Below are 17,688 nucleotides of genomic sequence, written 5' to 3'. Positions count from 1 at the left end.
AACCAGCCCCTGTGGGGCTTTGGCTTTATAAAGGGATTGATTTTTGAGCTGTATACATGGGAGAGGAACTCCTTTTGACGAGGACTGCTGACCTCATCATTTTACACGTGGACACTTGAAAATGATTTTCTTAGAGAGAAGATCCTTGTGTGGCCGGATTCTCTTTGTAAGGATCTCAAAATCCTCCAATCACATCCGTTTGTCGTATATCGTGCGGTTTGTTTTGTCAGGTACGGTTTATATTCAATTTTAAATAAAAAAAAATTACAATGATTTCTGACCATATAATGTATGATGAACGAATATGATTGTAGGATCTCAAGATCCTTACAAAAGGGATTCGGCTAGGATTCTCTGGATTTCCTTATTCTGCTACTCGGCCCCACAAATTACAAAATCAGGGTTCTTATTTTACCTTAAAATATTAGGGTTATCAATTTTTTTTAAGGAGTTTTAACGAAACACTTTCGGTAATGTTTACTTTTAATGAAAAACCGTTTTTTTACTTTTTCATGGTATTATTCACTACACCTTTATTTGTCATTTTTCATTAAAACTAAAGTTTTTTTAGACTTTTCGTTAGTTTTTTTTATTTTTTTTTTATTTTTTTTATTGTTCTCTCTCGATTCGTTTTTTCACTTGTTTAGTTGTTTATGGTCTTGTTTCTTGAAGGTGAGTTTTGATTTGGATGGTGCTATCTATAACTCATTTTTAGCTCTCACACTTGATATTAATTTTTGTTAGTTGAATTAAATAAATTGAAGAAGATGGGACAAACATTAACAAGAGTGTGTAGGAAGTAAAAATGGTGTGTGAGTAGCACTACCTTTTGATTTTTACCAAATTCTAAATCTTGTTCAATTGGGTGGTTGGATTGTGAAAAAAAATTGTGAGTTAAATATGGTTAAAATTTTATTTATTTTTTTGCCTTATTTCTAAAATTATTTTGTGTTAGTAATAAAAAATAGGGGCTTATACTATTCAAGTATTGAGAGGTGGGAGTAGTGACAAATGGATTATGGTGGTGTTTGTTTTTTCATTATTATTATTACTTTTCTTTATCCTACTTTTTATGGAAAACTTTTGTTCGAGAACAAAACTTTTTATGGAAAACTAACATTAGGAATAATAAAGTGATTAAAAAAAAAAGGAGATGTTCTTAAAACCCTACAAAATTCATCATGAATTTCATGAACTCCTGTTGATATATTTTACATGATCAGTTGGTAACAACATTATGATTGTCAATAACTTTTACATGAGCTGTCCACAACAAACGTATATAAACGAGTGATAATTAAACATAAATTTGTGTGTAAAAATAAGTGTAAGATCCTATATGTAGCTTAAAAAACAGTATGGATGTTAAGAAGAAATTGAGACATTGGAGAAAATTAAAAACATGTATGCCGTATTAAATATTTGGATATATGTACCAAACATTCTGTGATAGTCATTCTCATAAAACATGTTTCAGAAACAACTTTTCATTCCTTCATTTTAATTAACTTACTCGCCCACTTTTATTGTTCTTTGTTGCCATTCCTTTCCTTCATTGTCAATTCAAATTTCATTCATCCTCTATATTTTTGTAATACTTTTGTTTATTTTCAATTTGAATTTCATTCCGTTATTTAAACTTGTTTGGAGTAGAATATCGAAAATGTAAGAAAATCAAAATTACAGTTTTATGAACAAAAACAAAGAGAAAAAAAATGTCCTGGATTCTATTAAGCAATCATGTTTTAAGTTTACTTTTCGTTATACAATGTTACTAATGAAAAGTAGGGACTTATTGTTATTCTAGTTTTTATATAGTTTTAAGTCTATGAGTTGTGTTTCCTTTTATCAATAGGCTTTATTCAATGTATTTTTATGGAAAATCAAATTAGTTAGAAAATGATTATAAAAAGTGAATCATTATTAATTCCGTAAAAAATCATGATGTACTCCTCTCTACTTAAATTTTGTTGGGAGACAATGGTGCATGATGGCTATTTTACACTATTTTTAGATCCTTCAAAATAAGTTGTGAGGTTTCAATAATATTCTCACATTGTACTTTAAAGTATTAATTTACATATTATGTCTGTTTGAACGTAATGTTAAATTGATGGTGATCGGTTGTCCTTCTATAACACAAACATCGATTTAGGAGAAGTTGAAGCTTTATGATGAATGTTTTATATAATATATATGTAAGGTCTTACACTTGTCATGTCATCAATTTAATGAAAGACTAGACAATCATATTACTCATATGATTTCAAAGTCGTATGATGCAATATGAGAAACTTGAAACTACTTGACTCAATTAAAAATCATCCAAAATCTAAGTGGTATGAAATGTAGTTATCTCTTATATAAAATAGTTTTTTTTAACCAACATTTCCTCTTGCAGGAATTTGCTCTGCAAAAATATCTGTACATTGTTCTACTCCATTAAAGTCAACCAATAACGTATCTAGGCAACAAAAAGAATTCAATATAAGAAACTTAGGTACACATGGAGAAAATGAAAAAACTATTAATCATCCTTGGGACTCTTATAGTTGGCAGCAATTTAAACAATATGTTTGATTTGGATTTTTTTTAAGACCATGTTTAACTTCCCACAGGATTTCTCCGGTCACAGACACTTAGACTATGTTTGGGTAAACAATATCTGTACATTGTTCTACACATTGTACTTCAAAATAAGTTGTGAGGTTTCAATAATATTCTCACATTGTACTTTAAAGTATTAATTTACATATTATGTCTGTTTGAACGTAATGTTAAATTGATGGTGATCGGTTGTCCTTCTATAACACAAACATCGATTTAGGAGAAGTTGAAGCTTTATGATGAATGTTTTATATAATATATATGTAAGGTCTTACACTTGTCATGTCATCAATTTAATGAAAGACTAGACAATCATATTACTCATACGATTTCAAAGTCGTATGATGCAATATGAGAAACTTGAAACTACTTGACTCAATTAAAAATCATCCAAAATCTAAGTGGTATGAAATGTAGTTATCTCTTATATAAAATAGTTTTTTTTAACCAACATTTCCTCTTGCAGGAATTTGCTCTGCAAAAATATCTGTACATTGTTCTACTCCATTAAAGTCAACCAATAACGTATCTAGGCAACAAAAAGAATTCAATATAAGAAACTTAGGTACACATGGAGAAAATGAAAAAAAATATTAATCATCCTTGGGACTCTTATAGTTGGCAGCAATTTAAACAAAATGTTTGATTTGGATTTTTTTTAAGACCATGTTTAACTTCCCACAGGATTTCTCCGGTCACAGACACTTAGACTATGTTTGGGTAAAGAAATTTAAGATTACTAAGGAATTTAAAAATGACGGAAATTGAAATGACGAGATTTTATTTTCTAAAATTTGTAAATTTTCTTGTTTAGTTAACCTAAGAGAACAATGAAATTGAATACGGAATTTGTTATTTTTAAACTCTCAATCATAGAAATTGAGAAATGACATCTATTTACATGGAATTTGAACTTGGGATTTGGAGGTTCCAAATTCCAAGTTTTTTTTCCATGTGGAATTTCTAAATTTCTATGTTTATGAATCCAAACAAGAGAATTGGTGCTTGTCAATTTATAAATTTTGATTTTTACCAAAATTCCATGTTTATTTTCCTCATCCAAACATAGTGTTAGAACACCTGAAATTATTAAATTTCCATACATATATACTCTGCTTATCCAACGTTCATGTCAGTTGGGTTTGTCCAATCCAAACCCTAAAATTTTATGTTTTGTTTATTTTTGTATTACAACATTATCCATTGTATTTGTGTAGTTGAAAAGTGACTGTAAAGTTTTCAAAAATTTATTTTATTTTTGTATGTGAATGTTAATCATATTATTCATTGAATTTGTGTTGTTACTTAAGCATCTGCACTTTAAAATATTGATGGTTTCTGGAAGAATTGTGAAATGTGATTAGTGAAGGGCAGGTCGTTGAGATTTGATGCAAGTGTAAATATAATTATATATACAATTAGCAGCCTCCAATGGGGGTAGGCAAAGGTGTTTTGACTTGCCATGCAAGGAAAATCAAGTTAAGATGGAGTGGTCAAACAAGTGCCTACTTGGTTTGCCTGTTTCATCAGAGTACACACTTTTTTTATGAGGTAATTGAGTAAATATAACTTACCATGTTAATCATTAAAGTACAATTTTGTTTATTTTGTTTGCCTACATCATTAGAAAAGTTCTAACTAATGCTCCAATATGTAGCACATACAAGACGTGGGCATAAGAGGTTAATGATTTCTTAAACCTCATTTGGATGTGCTTTTAAAATAACTGAAAACGTTTTTAGATGAAATGTTTTTTGGTTCCAAAAGTACTTAAAATGTTTTCTGCAAGAAGCACCTGTTATGTGCTTCTTCCAGGAAGCACTTTAAGCATTTTTCTAGAATTTACTTACATTTTTACTAGGATTGGTTCCAAAAATATTTTCACCAAAAACACTTTCAGTCATTTTAAAAGCACATCCAAACGAACTCTTAATTAGTTGGTGATTAACACATGAGTATTATTAACCAGAATTGCTAGAGATGATTAGCTCTTGCCCCACGTCATTATAGAATTTTAATTAATAAACCCACGTGTTTATCAGGTAGAATACAATATTTACTTATTTCGTGGCACCAACAAAATAGCAAATTGACAAAAAAAGACCATTTGATGAGTGATGAGAGATGAGTGACGTTGACGTTCTCGGTTGTTTTTATCATCATCACTACTTAATTAAGGGAATTGCTTTTGTAATCAAAACTTTTGGAGATTGATACATCTGTAGTTATTAAGTCGATGGGATGATCCCATATGATAGCTCACCTGCCTAATTAGGAAAAAATAATAGATATATGAACATGGTATTGGACATGTTCCAAGTGGATGTGGTGGCAATTCAGAATGCGAGTGTTATGTATTTAAAGAATAATGTTTGACTATTCAAAGATGAGTAGAAATTTCAACTCAAAATTTTTTATGTTCGAACCACATAATTTTATACTTATGATCAGAATCATTCATATTATGAATTACTTTGAAGATCATCTTTACCAAAAATGAATTAAAACTAAAGTCGTTTAGTCAATTTATTGTAGCAGATACATAGACAGTTCGTAATGCTTTTACCAATTCCGTTCATTTTCTTTATACAGTTCGATGTCTAAACGACCTTATAGGTTAATTGACGAAGTTCTATGATTTGGCAACGAATAGTTTTGAGTAGGAACTTCTACTCATTCTTTGAGTAGGAACTTCTACTGCCAAGTATTATTCATGTCTAAATATTAATTGAGACGAAAATGTATGTATAATTGTTTAAAAATTGTTGAAAAATCATTGAGGTTAAAGAATACAAAAACTGAAAACCCTAATATCATCTTCTACTTATTGTTTTCAATCTCAATGAATATCGTACCTTGTTCAAACGAAAAAGAATACAAAAACCTATTAAGATTACAAAATCATTTGGTACATACCCTTGTAAGTTATAATGTAAATAAGGGTTTGTTATTAACATTTCTCTATTGGAATAATGCAAAGCTAAAATACTTGAAGAAGGTACGTTCTTAATTAAAGAGTAAAGAGCAACCTAAAACGACAAAACTCACCGCTTTGCAAGGATCGAAGAGAACGTCTGTCATATAGAAAAGAAAAATAACATACACCTAGATGTAATGCGATGAAGTGCTTATTGGTATGATTGGAAGCAACCTAAGGTTAAGTTGACTTTGATTAGTGGGTGAGACTGAGATGTAGCTAAAAGACATCATTGTGTGCATATAAGAGCAGTAGTGGGATGTTATGTAAAGATTCTAAGACTGATTTATAGTCAAGCCATGACTATTAATGGGGAAAGCAAAGAATGAAATTTGCAGCCATGGACGGGAATTATGGGTTAATAAAGGTTTCCCCATTCATATGAGAGCTACACTCCATAAAAGTCATCTTTGATTTTCTTACAAGCGATATTGGGAGAACAGGGTACTGAAACTTGACCTTGCATATAACGGTGACAACTCTTAACCACACCTAAATTACAAATCTCGTTCAAAAATAGCATTTCCCAAAAATTGTGATCAAAGCAGACAGAGAAGAATTAAAAAAAAAAAAATCAAAATGAGATGTAAAAGTGCACAATAATTTTTTTAGAGTATCAATAACAGATTTCTTCACGAAAACGTAAAGACAAACCGCAAATAATATAGCAGTACTTGCAAGATGTGCATGATGTGGGAATGATGTGGATGTATGTGATATGGATTATATTGTTTAAAGAACACGTGCAAAGCTTGGATCAGTGGTTGGCTGCTACAAAAGTTTTAGAGTGGATAATGGTAGTCAGGCGCCTACTATTTGGCATATAAAGCAAAAGGCTAAAGGATGAAGTCACTTTGCTTGAATGTCACAGGCTCTCTTTATATTCTGCAAAAATTTCCACCACTTTTGATTGATCATAACGCACATGATTGAATCTTAGATCTCCTCCTACTCTTCTTTTTTCTTTTCTTTTTTTCGAAAAAAAATTTGAAAAAATAAGAGCAAGCACAAGTTTCATTGATGGTTTTCATAGATCCATCAACTGATTTTCTGGGGTCCCATTATTTCTGTGACTTGAAAAACCAAACATTCCCTTTGATTTTCCTGGTGGAAATATGACCTAGTGTGGGCCCTCTTTTTTCTCTTCTCCCTTGAGTCTTCGCATGCTACTACTTAATCTCGAAGGTTCACGCATGAAATCTTGATGGGGTCCTTCAAATTTAGAGATTTTCTTCCTTTCTTGCAGGCTGCAACTTTATCAGTTTTTGGATGCACTCATGAGACCAACTTTAATGGTGGGCTAAAAGCCAAATTACTCTCCAAAATTTCCCCCCAAACGCACTCCAACCCAAGGAGAAATTTTGAGATAAATGCTAAATGTTAAACCAATGCCAAATTCCCCCCGACATTTAGCCCAGAAATCGGGGTGGACTCTACCCAATATTTATCAGAATTTAAATTTTTTTAGATTAAAATGTTCATAAAATTAATTTACGATAGTCTACATATTTATTTAAAAAAAAAATTAATTTAACAAAAAAAATAGCCTAAATTCATTCTTTAATAATCCCGAGTTAAAATTTTAGGATAGAATGGTTGGAGTAGAAAAACTATTTTTGAGCTAAAAGCTAAATTTTTCGGGCTAAAAAATTTGACTTTTAACCCAACTAGATGGTCTGAGGGTCCCAATTAATTTGGTTAATCATTAGGGTTTCCCAAGCAGGTTAATCACTAGGGTTTCCCATGTAGGTTATTTGAACTTTGGTTTTTTTATTTATTATTGGTAATGATTTAAGATGGTTAATCATGCAGTTAAAAGGTCTTGTCCGCATTACTTTCTGATCATCTGCAAGCTTAGCTGATAGATAGATAGATAGATATATACATATATATATATTTTTATTATTGGTAATGATTTAAGATGGTTAATCATCCAGTGAAAAGGTCTTATCCGCATTACTTTCTGATCATCTGCAAGCTCAGCTGATATATAAATAGATATATATATATATATATATATATATATATATATATATATATATGTAGGCACGCCTGATGACATGACATCAAAGGAGATGTAATCTTCATCATATCACGATTGTAATTAAGTTTTGTTTCTTTTGCAACCTATTGTAAAGTGTCAAACCATCGTCAAAGATACTAATCAATGTAATCACTTTAGTGGACGTGAGAAATCTCATCTCTAAGCACAAGAAAATTCGCTTTCAATCATTTACAAGTTAAATAGTCAAATAATGTTGTGTTATCGTATGGTTTGTCATGTTAAGTTGTAAAAAGTATTAGGATCATATTTGACATTTGAGGACTCTGTACAACTTTTATAAAAAATAGGCTCTCCTTAAGATAGGATTCCAAGATTTTTTTTTTTTTTTTTTGGACATTGTATTCATGCCACATTCAACTAACAATCAAAATTTTAACTAATTCAGTTTTTTCTTCAAATTATGATTTAGGGTAAATCGGTGAAATAAAAGGAGCAAAGATGGGAGAGGTAGGAGAAGACGATTTGTGCTTATGGGAGAAAATAATACACAAGTTAAATATTATTGTTTAATTTGTAGGGAAAATGCAAAGCTAATATATTGTACGCCATGCAACCCATAGTCATATGTTAACTGGAAACTTTTTATTAGGAAATATGTGCATATGTAATATAAGGGAGAATGAAAAATTATAGGATCCTCTTAAATTGGGTCTTTTGTTGTTGATCTGTTTCCATACTTTTATTGTCATCTTTAAAAAATACATTTACTCATAGTTCAAAACATATAACTAAATAAGATTTTAAAATTTAAATTTATAATTTGACAATGTAACATGTTAGATGTGTTTGAAAATCTATATTCTCATACAAGTTGTTTAGGTCGGATTGATAAAGTCATGCAAATAGCATGCAGCCAATCCAAATATGAAACTCACTTCTAAAGATATTGGCAAAGCTCAAATCTTTCATGCTGGGTTTTGATTGGCCTTTTGGGAGAGAGAGAGAGAGAGAGAGAGCCACCACAGCAAGGGAAAAAAAAAATAGTATCTCTTATTGTGACAAAGGATTGCAGATGAAGGAGTTGTCTAATCTCAAATGTCACACTCACCAGCAAGGAAAGAGCTTTATTTTCTTTTTCTCAATAACAGTTGATGGTACTCAAAGAAGCTACACCGACCCACTTTCTAACTGTCCAATGAGGCAGACCTACAAAGAAAAGAGATGGAGGCATATTGACGGAAGAATGAACTTTTAATGGTTTATAAATAAGTTAGACTTTACACGTGGAATAATATGTTTTAATACTACGAAAAAAGTTGGATTTCAAGCTTAACACATGAGCAACACAAATCGGATAATAGAGAATACGTATGATTATTGAGTTTCACACATAAGATAAGATACTCTGATACCATGAAAAAAGTTGGTGTCAATCATGTATCGGTGAGGTTTAAGAGTGCATGTAAGTTTTTCTGAAAAATGATGTGCATAAAACAAGGACACCAAAGTAATGGTTTTTGAAACCAATCATGAGTTTGTGCCGTTCGAGCATGCTAGTCTCTTTAAACATAGAACTTACATGAGACTCATTCATCGCCAAGTGACATTACTGTTCAATAATGCATTGACTTGAAGCTTTTATAAATTAATGTATTATTGAACTGGAACGCCACACAATAACCGTTCATATAAGTTATTACGCAAAAAAAGTCACTTCGCTTTGACTCCACGTGTCAATGACAACAAAAACCAAGATCCCTAAGAAGAAAAAGGGCCTTGTCATGGAGCACTCGAGCATTTTATGACCCACTGACACTCCTAATGATCACTTTATAATCTCAGCATATATAATTATATACGCTAATGAGATTGAACATTGCACCCATCTCCAACTGTTTTTGACTTTAGATTCCTCCCTATCCAGCAGCGCCGCCCCCCCCCCCCCCCCCCCCCCCAACAACAAAAAAAAAGAGTAAATTGAAATATATAAAAATAAAAATAAAAATAAAAATGCTAACTTCCAGATTTATTAAGTAATTAAAAAAACCTTCCATCTCTTTCGTTCCATAGATTGTCAATTTTCTGCTCAAAAGTTATTGCTTGTTACAAAATGGGACAATTGGATGCTTCAATTTTACAAGAATAGTAGACAAATATATAAGTGAATTAATTTAACTAAAAATAATAAAACTTGTGCCTTGAAGCCATCCAATTGATTTCTCTCTGCTCTAATTGAGGGTTTTGGTGATGGCCTGGAACGGGAGGTGACAGCAAAGACGGCCGGCCGGCAAGTGTATGACAAATGAAGTTCTAGCTTGAGAATCAATGGGGGAAATGGCTTATTTTTCCTTGTTCTGGTCATCACCGAAAGCCAAATCGAATATCTGATTGTAGTCCTCTACAAAGTGAACGTCAAGACCTTCTTTTACATTAGGGGCAAGCTCATCGAAATCCCTCTTGTTGGCTGCCGGAAATATGATGGTCTTCACTCCACCCCTCCTTGCTGCTATAGTTTTCTCCTTAACCTAAAGTGCATGCAAACACGAGGTTTCAATGAGTTTGAGATGCACCGTAATGTACTCGAAAGCATATCACAAAAAATTTGAAACTTTTCCTAAATGGAGTTTAATGTATCTTAAAATCTTAATGAATGTCTGATGGCTTAACATACCCCGCCGATTGGAAGGATCTTCCCAGTTAGTGTTACTTCACCGGTCATTGCTAAATCCTTCCTGACAGGCTTCTTCATGGCTATGGACAGCATGGATGTTATCATGGTGCAACCAGCACTAGGTCCATCTTTTGGTGTGGCCCCAGCAGGAACATGTAGATGAAGCTTGGAATCGGCAAAGAAGGCATTGCCTGGATCTTTATCGAGCAATATCGCTCTGGCAACAGTATGAGCAATTTGGGTACTTTCTTTCATAACTTCTCCAAGTTGACCGGTTACATGAAGACCTCCTTTTCCCTCTGCTTCCTCAACCTGAGTGGTCTCTATATACAAGGTGGAACCACCCATGGCAGTCCAAGCGAGACCCATCACAACTCCAACCGGAGTCTGATCATAGAGGCGTTCAGCATGGAACACAGGTTTGCCAACAAAATCAGACAAGTTTGGTTCGTCAACCAAGATTTTTTCAACTGCTTTTGCTTCTTTACTCTCCTGAATTTTCTCCGTCTCTTCTGTATCCTGTAAAGACAAGTACAACCATTAAATCCTTCAGTTGGTGAACACATTTTCGGATGGCAGAAACAGATGAAACAGGATTATATTGAGAGGCAGTTTAACAAGCTTCTTTAAAATTATAACCTTCTTAAACGCGATAGGTTGGAGGTTCACAAAGATTGCTAATATAGTAATATTACATGATGTAGAATAATTCTTAAGATTCCACTCAAGTTGCCACATTACTCAATACAGATTGCGAAAGTAACCAATACCAAGTAACTTTACATGTTATCACATACCTTGGAATCCATAGGTTCGTCAATCTCTGGAACCTCAACTTCACCAACTACAGGTTCGGCTGGGAGATCCTTCTCTAATGATTCAGTTGCAGTCTGGTCCTCGCTAGCAACTACGTTTTGATCTACTTTATGAATATCTTCTACTTTTGCTTCATCGGTCTCTACGACCTGGGCTTCAAGAACTGCAGGTTCAACTGGGAGATCAATCTGACTAGTGGGAGACTGTATTTGGTCAGCAACCGCAGGTTCGTCTGATGCTCCTTGTCTAACAAGTTGCAGAGCTATCTGCCAGGCCATAAAAATAGGTTAAAGTAATAAGGTCACAAATTTGTTGCACATTTCGAAGCAGTAGCTGTAGCTCTACAGACCTAAACTTTAAACCAAGTGGATAGAGCTTTATGGTTCGTCATATTGAAAAACTTCAAGTTCGTGGTAATGATCCATATATATATTTTGGCGACAAACCTTGCGATAGATCTTTTCTATGTGCTTTTGGAGATTCCTAACTCCTGCTTCTCGGCAATAATTTTCTATAAGAGCAAGAAGAGCTGCATTGGTCACTTCAACCTGTTGAGGTTCGATGCCACATGCTTCACGTGTGGTCTTCTCCAAATAGTCTCTAGCAATGTGCATTTTTTCATCAGTAATATACCCAGCTATGGAAATGACCTCCATTCTATCCAAGAGAGGATTGGGTATATTCTCCACAACATTTGCTGTACAAACAAACAGAACCTGCAACAAAATTTCCAAAAGCACGATAAAGTTAAAAGAACAAAATGAACAAAAAGAAACTATATGTAACCCTTATTTTATTTCATCCATGCTGCAAGGCCCGCAACTTAAATTATAAAGATTTAAGTAAATGGAGTTACAAAGTAGGACATCTAAAGCATTCCCTTTCATTACATATTCTAAAGATTTTAATTATACTAGTTTAACCCTCACACCAGTACATCAGATTGCTTAGAAATGAAATTATGCTACCAGTAAAAGTAGGACATCAAATGCCTTAAAATAAAAAAACTAACCTTTGACAGGTCAATTGGAACGTCAAGATAATGGTCAAGAAAATTAGCATTTTGCTCTGGATCAAGAAGCTCCAACAAAGCACTTGCTGGATCACCAGCATGTCCCCTTCCCAACTGCCACAAAACAAGGCATAGTTAAATAACCATGAACTTATGGCGAACGCAAAGCACTTCTGATTTTGTAAATAATCATTTCCAATATTATTGCTCACTCTAAAATACAAAGGAGACCAACAATATGACATCTCTAAGCCAACCAGATATACCTTGTCAATCTCATCAATCAGAACTAAAGGGTTAGCTGTTCCCACATTTTTAAGGCATTGTACCATCTTTCCTGGCATAGCACCAATGTAGGTTCGACGATGCCCCTGGATGTAATTTAAAAATTGGTGTATAAGAAATAGCTCATGATGTATAGCTGTTACCAATATTATAGAGGACAAGCTTGCTAAATACCTTAATTTCAGCAACATCAGATAACCCTCCCACAGAGAATCGGTAAAAATTACGGTTCAAGGCACGTGCAATTGAACGACCAATGCTGGTTTTGCCCACTCCAGGTGGACCAGAGAGACAAATGATTTTCCCTGTGATAAATAAGAAGAATATCAATAATCCACACTGCAATCATCAAAACTAGCACAGACTTGTGGCATTTGTTACCACCTCATAAATAAATACAAAATAAGAGTTAAGAACAGTGTCCAAAAAACAAGGTAAAAAAAAAAAAAAAAAACGCAATGATGCGATGCTCCTAAATCAAGTTAGACAATAGTAAAAGATAAAAACTATACCAACCTTGTGACATTCCTCTGAGTTTCCCAACGGCAATAAATTCCAATATCCTTTCCTTTACATCACTTAATCCATAGTGATCTTCATCAAGAATCTTTTGCGCCCGAAGAACATCAAAGTTCTCATCACTGCATTTGGGATTTAGATAAGAGAAGTTATAACATTTGGAGATCTGCTAGAACGTTTAAAATACAATGAAGCATTGCTTCAATTAAATAACAAAATAGTTTTTACCACAAGATAATAAGAATAAGATAGTAACTTAAATAATATCTCTTATATACCTACCAAAAATATATCTTTTATAGTTTTTTTTTTTAAAGCTTCTCATGCTAGTCTCCATTATCTCATTTAGATTTAAATAAACGAATACTCATTACAAATATTCATATCCAAGTATGGCATGATGTTAAATTAACAATAAAGTGCCCATAATATAGTTCAAAGATTCCACACAGATTATTTATATCTTTCAGCATCTGAGCACACATATGACAAAAAATATTGGAATGTCAAATATCCTTCGCTATTTGATTAACTAAATTGAGTAGTGCAAACCTGTAATTTCCCCAGGGAATGGAAGTCAACCAATCTAGGTAATTACGCGTCACATTAAATTCACTTGAACTGGCCTCCAACAGCTGCAGTTTTGTGAGCTCTTCTTCTATAACTTGCAACACATGAGGTGGGCATTTTTCCCTGTTTGGTTCAAGTCTCTCCCTGAACTTTGCTGCATCACAAGATCACAAAAATGATGCAACCGTTACCTTTATGAATATGAACAATCAATATTTTATAAATAGATTATCAATGTTATCTACATACATGCTTGAGTCATACTCATATTAAAACTGATGTGAGAAAGCACCAACAGAGACCATGATACACACAAATTTGCAAGATGGTCACGAAACTTAATGTTATACAAAGCATGTCCTTGATGATATGCATTATGTGATCCCAAAATGCAATACATCAACATCATTTTGTCTTACTAAACATCTATTACGATATAAAGGGGACCAAACATATATTCATATTTGATTAGATTCATGGTAATGTAACAGCCTTTTACTTAGGGAGGGAAAACAACACACACACACACACACACAATATCAAGGTTTGCAAAAGGGTTAGCTTAATAATATAAAACTAACCAGAAAGTGCTGTTTTGTCATCTGCCTCCAATCCCAGTTCCTGCATCATATGCCGAGTAAGTTCAAATAACCCCCTAGAATGCAATAAAGGAATTGATACAAAACCCCTCATAAAAGAAAACAGCTAACTGAGAAATCCTCATTCACATCCAATGAGGGTGTATGACATCACAAATGTCTGATGATGGTGGAGAGTGGAGAAAATTACCTTCTTTATGGCTTTAAGCTGCTCATTCAACAAGTAGCGGCGCTGCTCACCACTTATCTTCTCTTCAATTGCTTTTGCAATAGATTCCTTTAGTATGACGAAAAAGGAATTAGCAAACGAAAATCAAACTTTAATAGAGAAATATATGCCAAGTACTAAACAAGGGGATATTGGCAATACATACCTGAATCTTGCTGATTTCTATCTCTTTCTTCACTAGTTCCAGTGTGAGCTTTAAACGTTTATAAACCTGAGCAAAAATTGCTTAGTTAGAAACCAATCTTGATATGATAAAATTGAATATATAGTCTATCAATCATCCCAGTTACAAATCAATTAACCGATACTTACATCTAGCTCTTCAAGCACTTCCTGACATTGCAACTTGTTTGCACCAGATATAGCAGCTCCAAAATCTGCTAACCTTGGAAAATTAAAATCACCTATATGCTGCACAAATAAAGATAAAAAGAGGGAAAACCAAAATGTGAGGAAAAAAAAGATTTGACATATGTTGCAAGCAAAGAAATTTGTTTTGAAGTACTTAGGCATTCAGAAAGAAAGATACCATAAAATTCAAATATTATGAGAAACTCAACCTGATTGTATGTTTGAACATGATCCCTCCATAGGGAACTAGTCTTCAGAACGTCCCTTAAAGTCGATATAACCTCAAATGACGTTGCCTTTATGACATCATCATCCTTGTTATAAGGTTTGTCCTGAAATGCAAAGTATAAACCCACAAGAAAAAGGGAAAGATAACAATCTACTTTACATGTGAAACCTCCAAAAATTAACAATTGACTTGTTAAAAACTAAGACAAATGTGGACCTTGAGATGGTCAACTTTTACAGTCAGAGGATCCTCCTCAACCTGCAGACAAGCAATACGTTTGCTTAGTTTAACTATTACATGCTAAGTTGTATGATAAATGTGTGTGTGTGTGTGTGTTTGCAATTGCAAAATCTACGGGTAAGTACTTAAACACTGAAAAGTTTCAATATAATCAAATGTTATAACCAGTTCAACGAAATGTGTACATGAACCACTAGACATATATGAGGTGATGAGCCAAAAAATAGGTGCTAAATATGGCTGCTAAAATCAATGACCAAAAGTTCATGCTTACTGATTATTTTCCCTCACCATCTCTGTAATTCGAAGTCGCCTATGACCAATTAGAACAACGTGGTCTCCTTGAATGCTTGAAATCTGAAATATGAAGACAACAAGTATAAAAATTCATATAAACTGAAGGAAATTCTACCTTATACCTAGTTATATACCACAGAATTAAGGGCATATGAAACTTGGGAGTAAATTAGATACCTGGGCAAGAGTACCGACTTCATGCAGACGGTTAAATAACTCCTTCCCCTTCAAGTCTGTTATGTTTTTTTCTGTTTCAGAACCTGAGACCACACTAGGATCAGTCCCAGGCTCATCCTTGAGAAGAAAGGCACCAGCATAAGGAGCTTGCCGTTTTTTGCTTTCTTGTAAAGCTGCCAACAGCTTAGGATCCTACACGAGAAGCAATACATCAGTTAGTTCAGTAAGTGACAACTGCTGCATAACACCTTGCAGTAGCATCAATTATAGAATCGACCCAACAACCAAAATGCCAACTCGATTTTCACTGCATCAACTAATCTCGTACCTTCACATAAATTGGCATGTAGAACCCAGGAAAGAGCGGTCGATGCGGCAATGGCAACGCTAAAACCTGCCCGAAAGGTAATCGGAAACAAAATGTTAAAGGATAGATAGGGAAGAATTCAATAATCCATCATCCAATTTATCTGTTGGTTCAGAGAACACACAAAATATCTGGCTTTCTACTCAACAAAGCAAAACACTTACATAAGCAAATGCTACAAGTGTTCAATCAAAACCATCCCAAGAACTAAAACATCCTTAACAACATAAACTGTTGCGAAAAACACAAGTAACAGTAAGTTGAACATTTTCCTACTTCTTCATCTCCCATAATCCAATCAAACTACTTTAGCATAACCAAAAGCCTGCAAATCCAAACCAACCGTTAGGTAATCTTCGGGTCGAGGATTCGTGGGCACAATTGCCGATGAAGATTTCGACTCGGCCTCCGCCTCAGCTTTCTTGACCTCAATTTCCGCCACCTGGTCAGACCCATCTTTCCCGTCCGAGCAAAAAAAGGCTCGGCCAACCGAATTGGGCCCAGTCAACCCGGTGAGCGAGCCAATAACTCGGAGAAACGGCGAAGCGAGCTCGGTGGGGCAGGTGCGGAGCCCCAAATTAGGGCCCAGGTTGTGGACTCGGCCCTGGGGGCATGAGGAGGAGGAAAACAGAAGCTTCAGCATACGTCTATGCAGTGAATCGATTGAAAATTTGTGGGAAAAATCGGAAACTGAATTTAGGGTTTAGGGTTTTTTTGTGGGCCTAGCGGAGCAGGTAGTGGGTTCTCTGCTAGAGAAGAACCGCCATTTTTGTGGAATTAAAAACTGCTGGAAGCTAAAGAAATTAGGTTTTTTCAAGCGCTGTGTCACTTAAAGCCCTTCATAAACCCTTGTCACTTGTTATTTTTTGTGACGAAAGTGCCCCTCGTTTGGTGGGCGCAAAATGCATTATGCATCCAGAAAACCCCTGAATTTTCCCGAGAAGATTTCTTCGAACTCTCCCGGGAAACAAACAGAACCTTCGGCTTCTCTGCTCCACACTCTGCGTCTCCACAAATCTTACCCTGCAGTCCTTCAACATTCCGATCGTTTCTGGTCGGAGCTCAAAACCCACCTCAAAGGCTCGACCTTTGCCGCACTTGTTCACCGGCTGTTCGATTCCGGCGCCCCGAACTAGAGCTAATTCTCAGGTGCTCAAAGAAGAGAGCTTTCTTGTATGGGTTTGTTCGAAACAGCGAAAGGCTTTCGATTTCTTCGATTTTTCACATGCTTTCAGTGTGTAGCAGCCATTTTTGTGCAATTTTGATTATGGTATGTTGGTGTTAACACGTGAAAATTTTGAAGACCCATTTGGGTTTTGAGCTTCTCAGAGAGCTGGAAATGATGGGCTCCAATTATCGGTTTCGTCTTTGTAATTCTTTGCGAAGGAAGGTGAAATTGCGTATGTTCAATAGGATGCTCAAGAAGCTAGGGAGTGGTTTAATCTATATATTTCTATTCTGTTAAGAGAATAGGGTTTGTCAATTTTTTGTTCTATTTTCTTCCAATTTTACCCTTATTTTTTAATACATAATGTTGACATGATAAGGATAAAATAGTAATTTTATCTTTTGAACGTTTCCTTTTTTTTCCTATTTTACCCTCATTTTTAATACATAATATTTACATAATAAGGACAAAATAGTAATTTTATATCTAAATATTTACATAAGATAAAAAATATGCATCTATTAAGATAAATTATCTCATCATCATTTTCTCATACACACACACGTAAG

General features: G+C 34.2%; 1 protein-coding gene across 1 annotated transcript; it reads right to left on the bottom strand.

Moving 5' to 3' along the window:
* Nucleotides 1–9,628: 9,628 nt before the first annotated feature.
* LOC137722444 (lon protease homolog 1, mitochondrial) lies at nt 9,629–17,371 on the bottom strand. Its single transcript, XM_068461448.2, has 19 exons — nt 16,295–17,371; nt 15,913–15,978; nt 15,585–15,776; nt 15,402–15,467; nt 15,087–15,128; nt 14,851–14,973; nt 14,603–14,701; nt 14,436–14,501; nt 14,252–14,338; nt 14,044–14,083; nt 13,445–13,616; nt 12,890–13,014; nt 12,548–12,678; nt 12,355–12,459; nt 12,089–12,202; nt 11,523–11,792; nt 11,058–11,342; nt 10,261–10,779; nt 9,629–10,114 (listed from the first exon to the last, which is right to left on the bottom strand). The coding sequence occupies exons 1-19, from the start codon at nt 16,592–16,594 to the stop codon at nt 9,929–9,931; spliced, it is 2,988 nt and encodes a 995-aa protein (XP_068317549.1). The 5' UTR covers nt 16,595–17,371; the 3' UTR covers nt 9,629–9,928.
* Nucleotides 17,372–17,688: the final 317 nt, after the last annotated feature.

This window comes from Pyrus communis, chromosome 4 (assembly GCF_041283825.1).
Source record: "Pyrus communis isolate YQ-2024b chromosome 4, ASM4128382v1, whole genome shotgun sequence".
NCBI classification, from domain to species: domain Eukaryota; kingdom Viridiplantae; phylum Streptophyta; class Magnoliopsida; order Rosales; family Rosaceae; genus Pyrus; species Pyrus communis.
The sequence above is the reverse complement of the archived record's forward strand: the minus strand, read 5'-3'. Positions and strand labels throughout refer to the sequence as shown.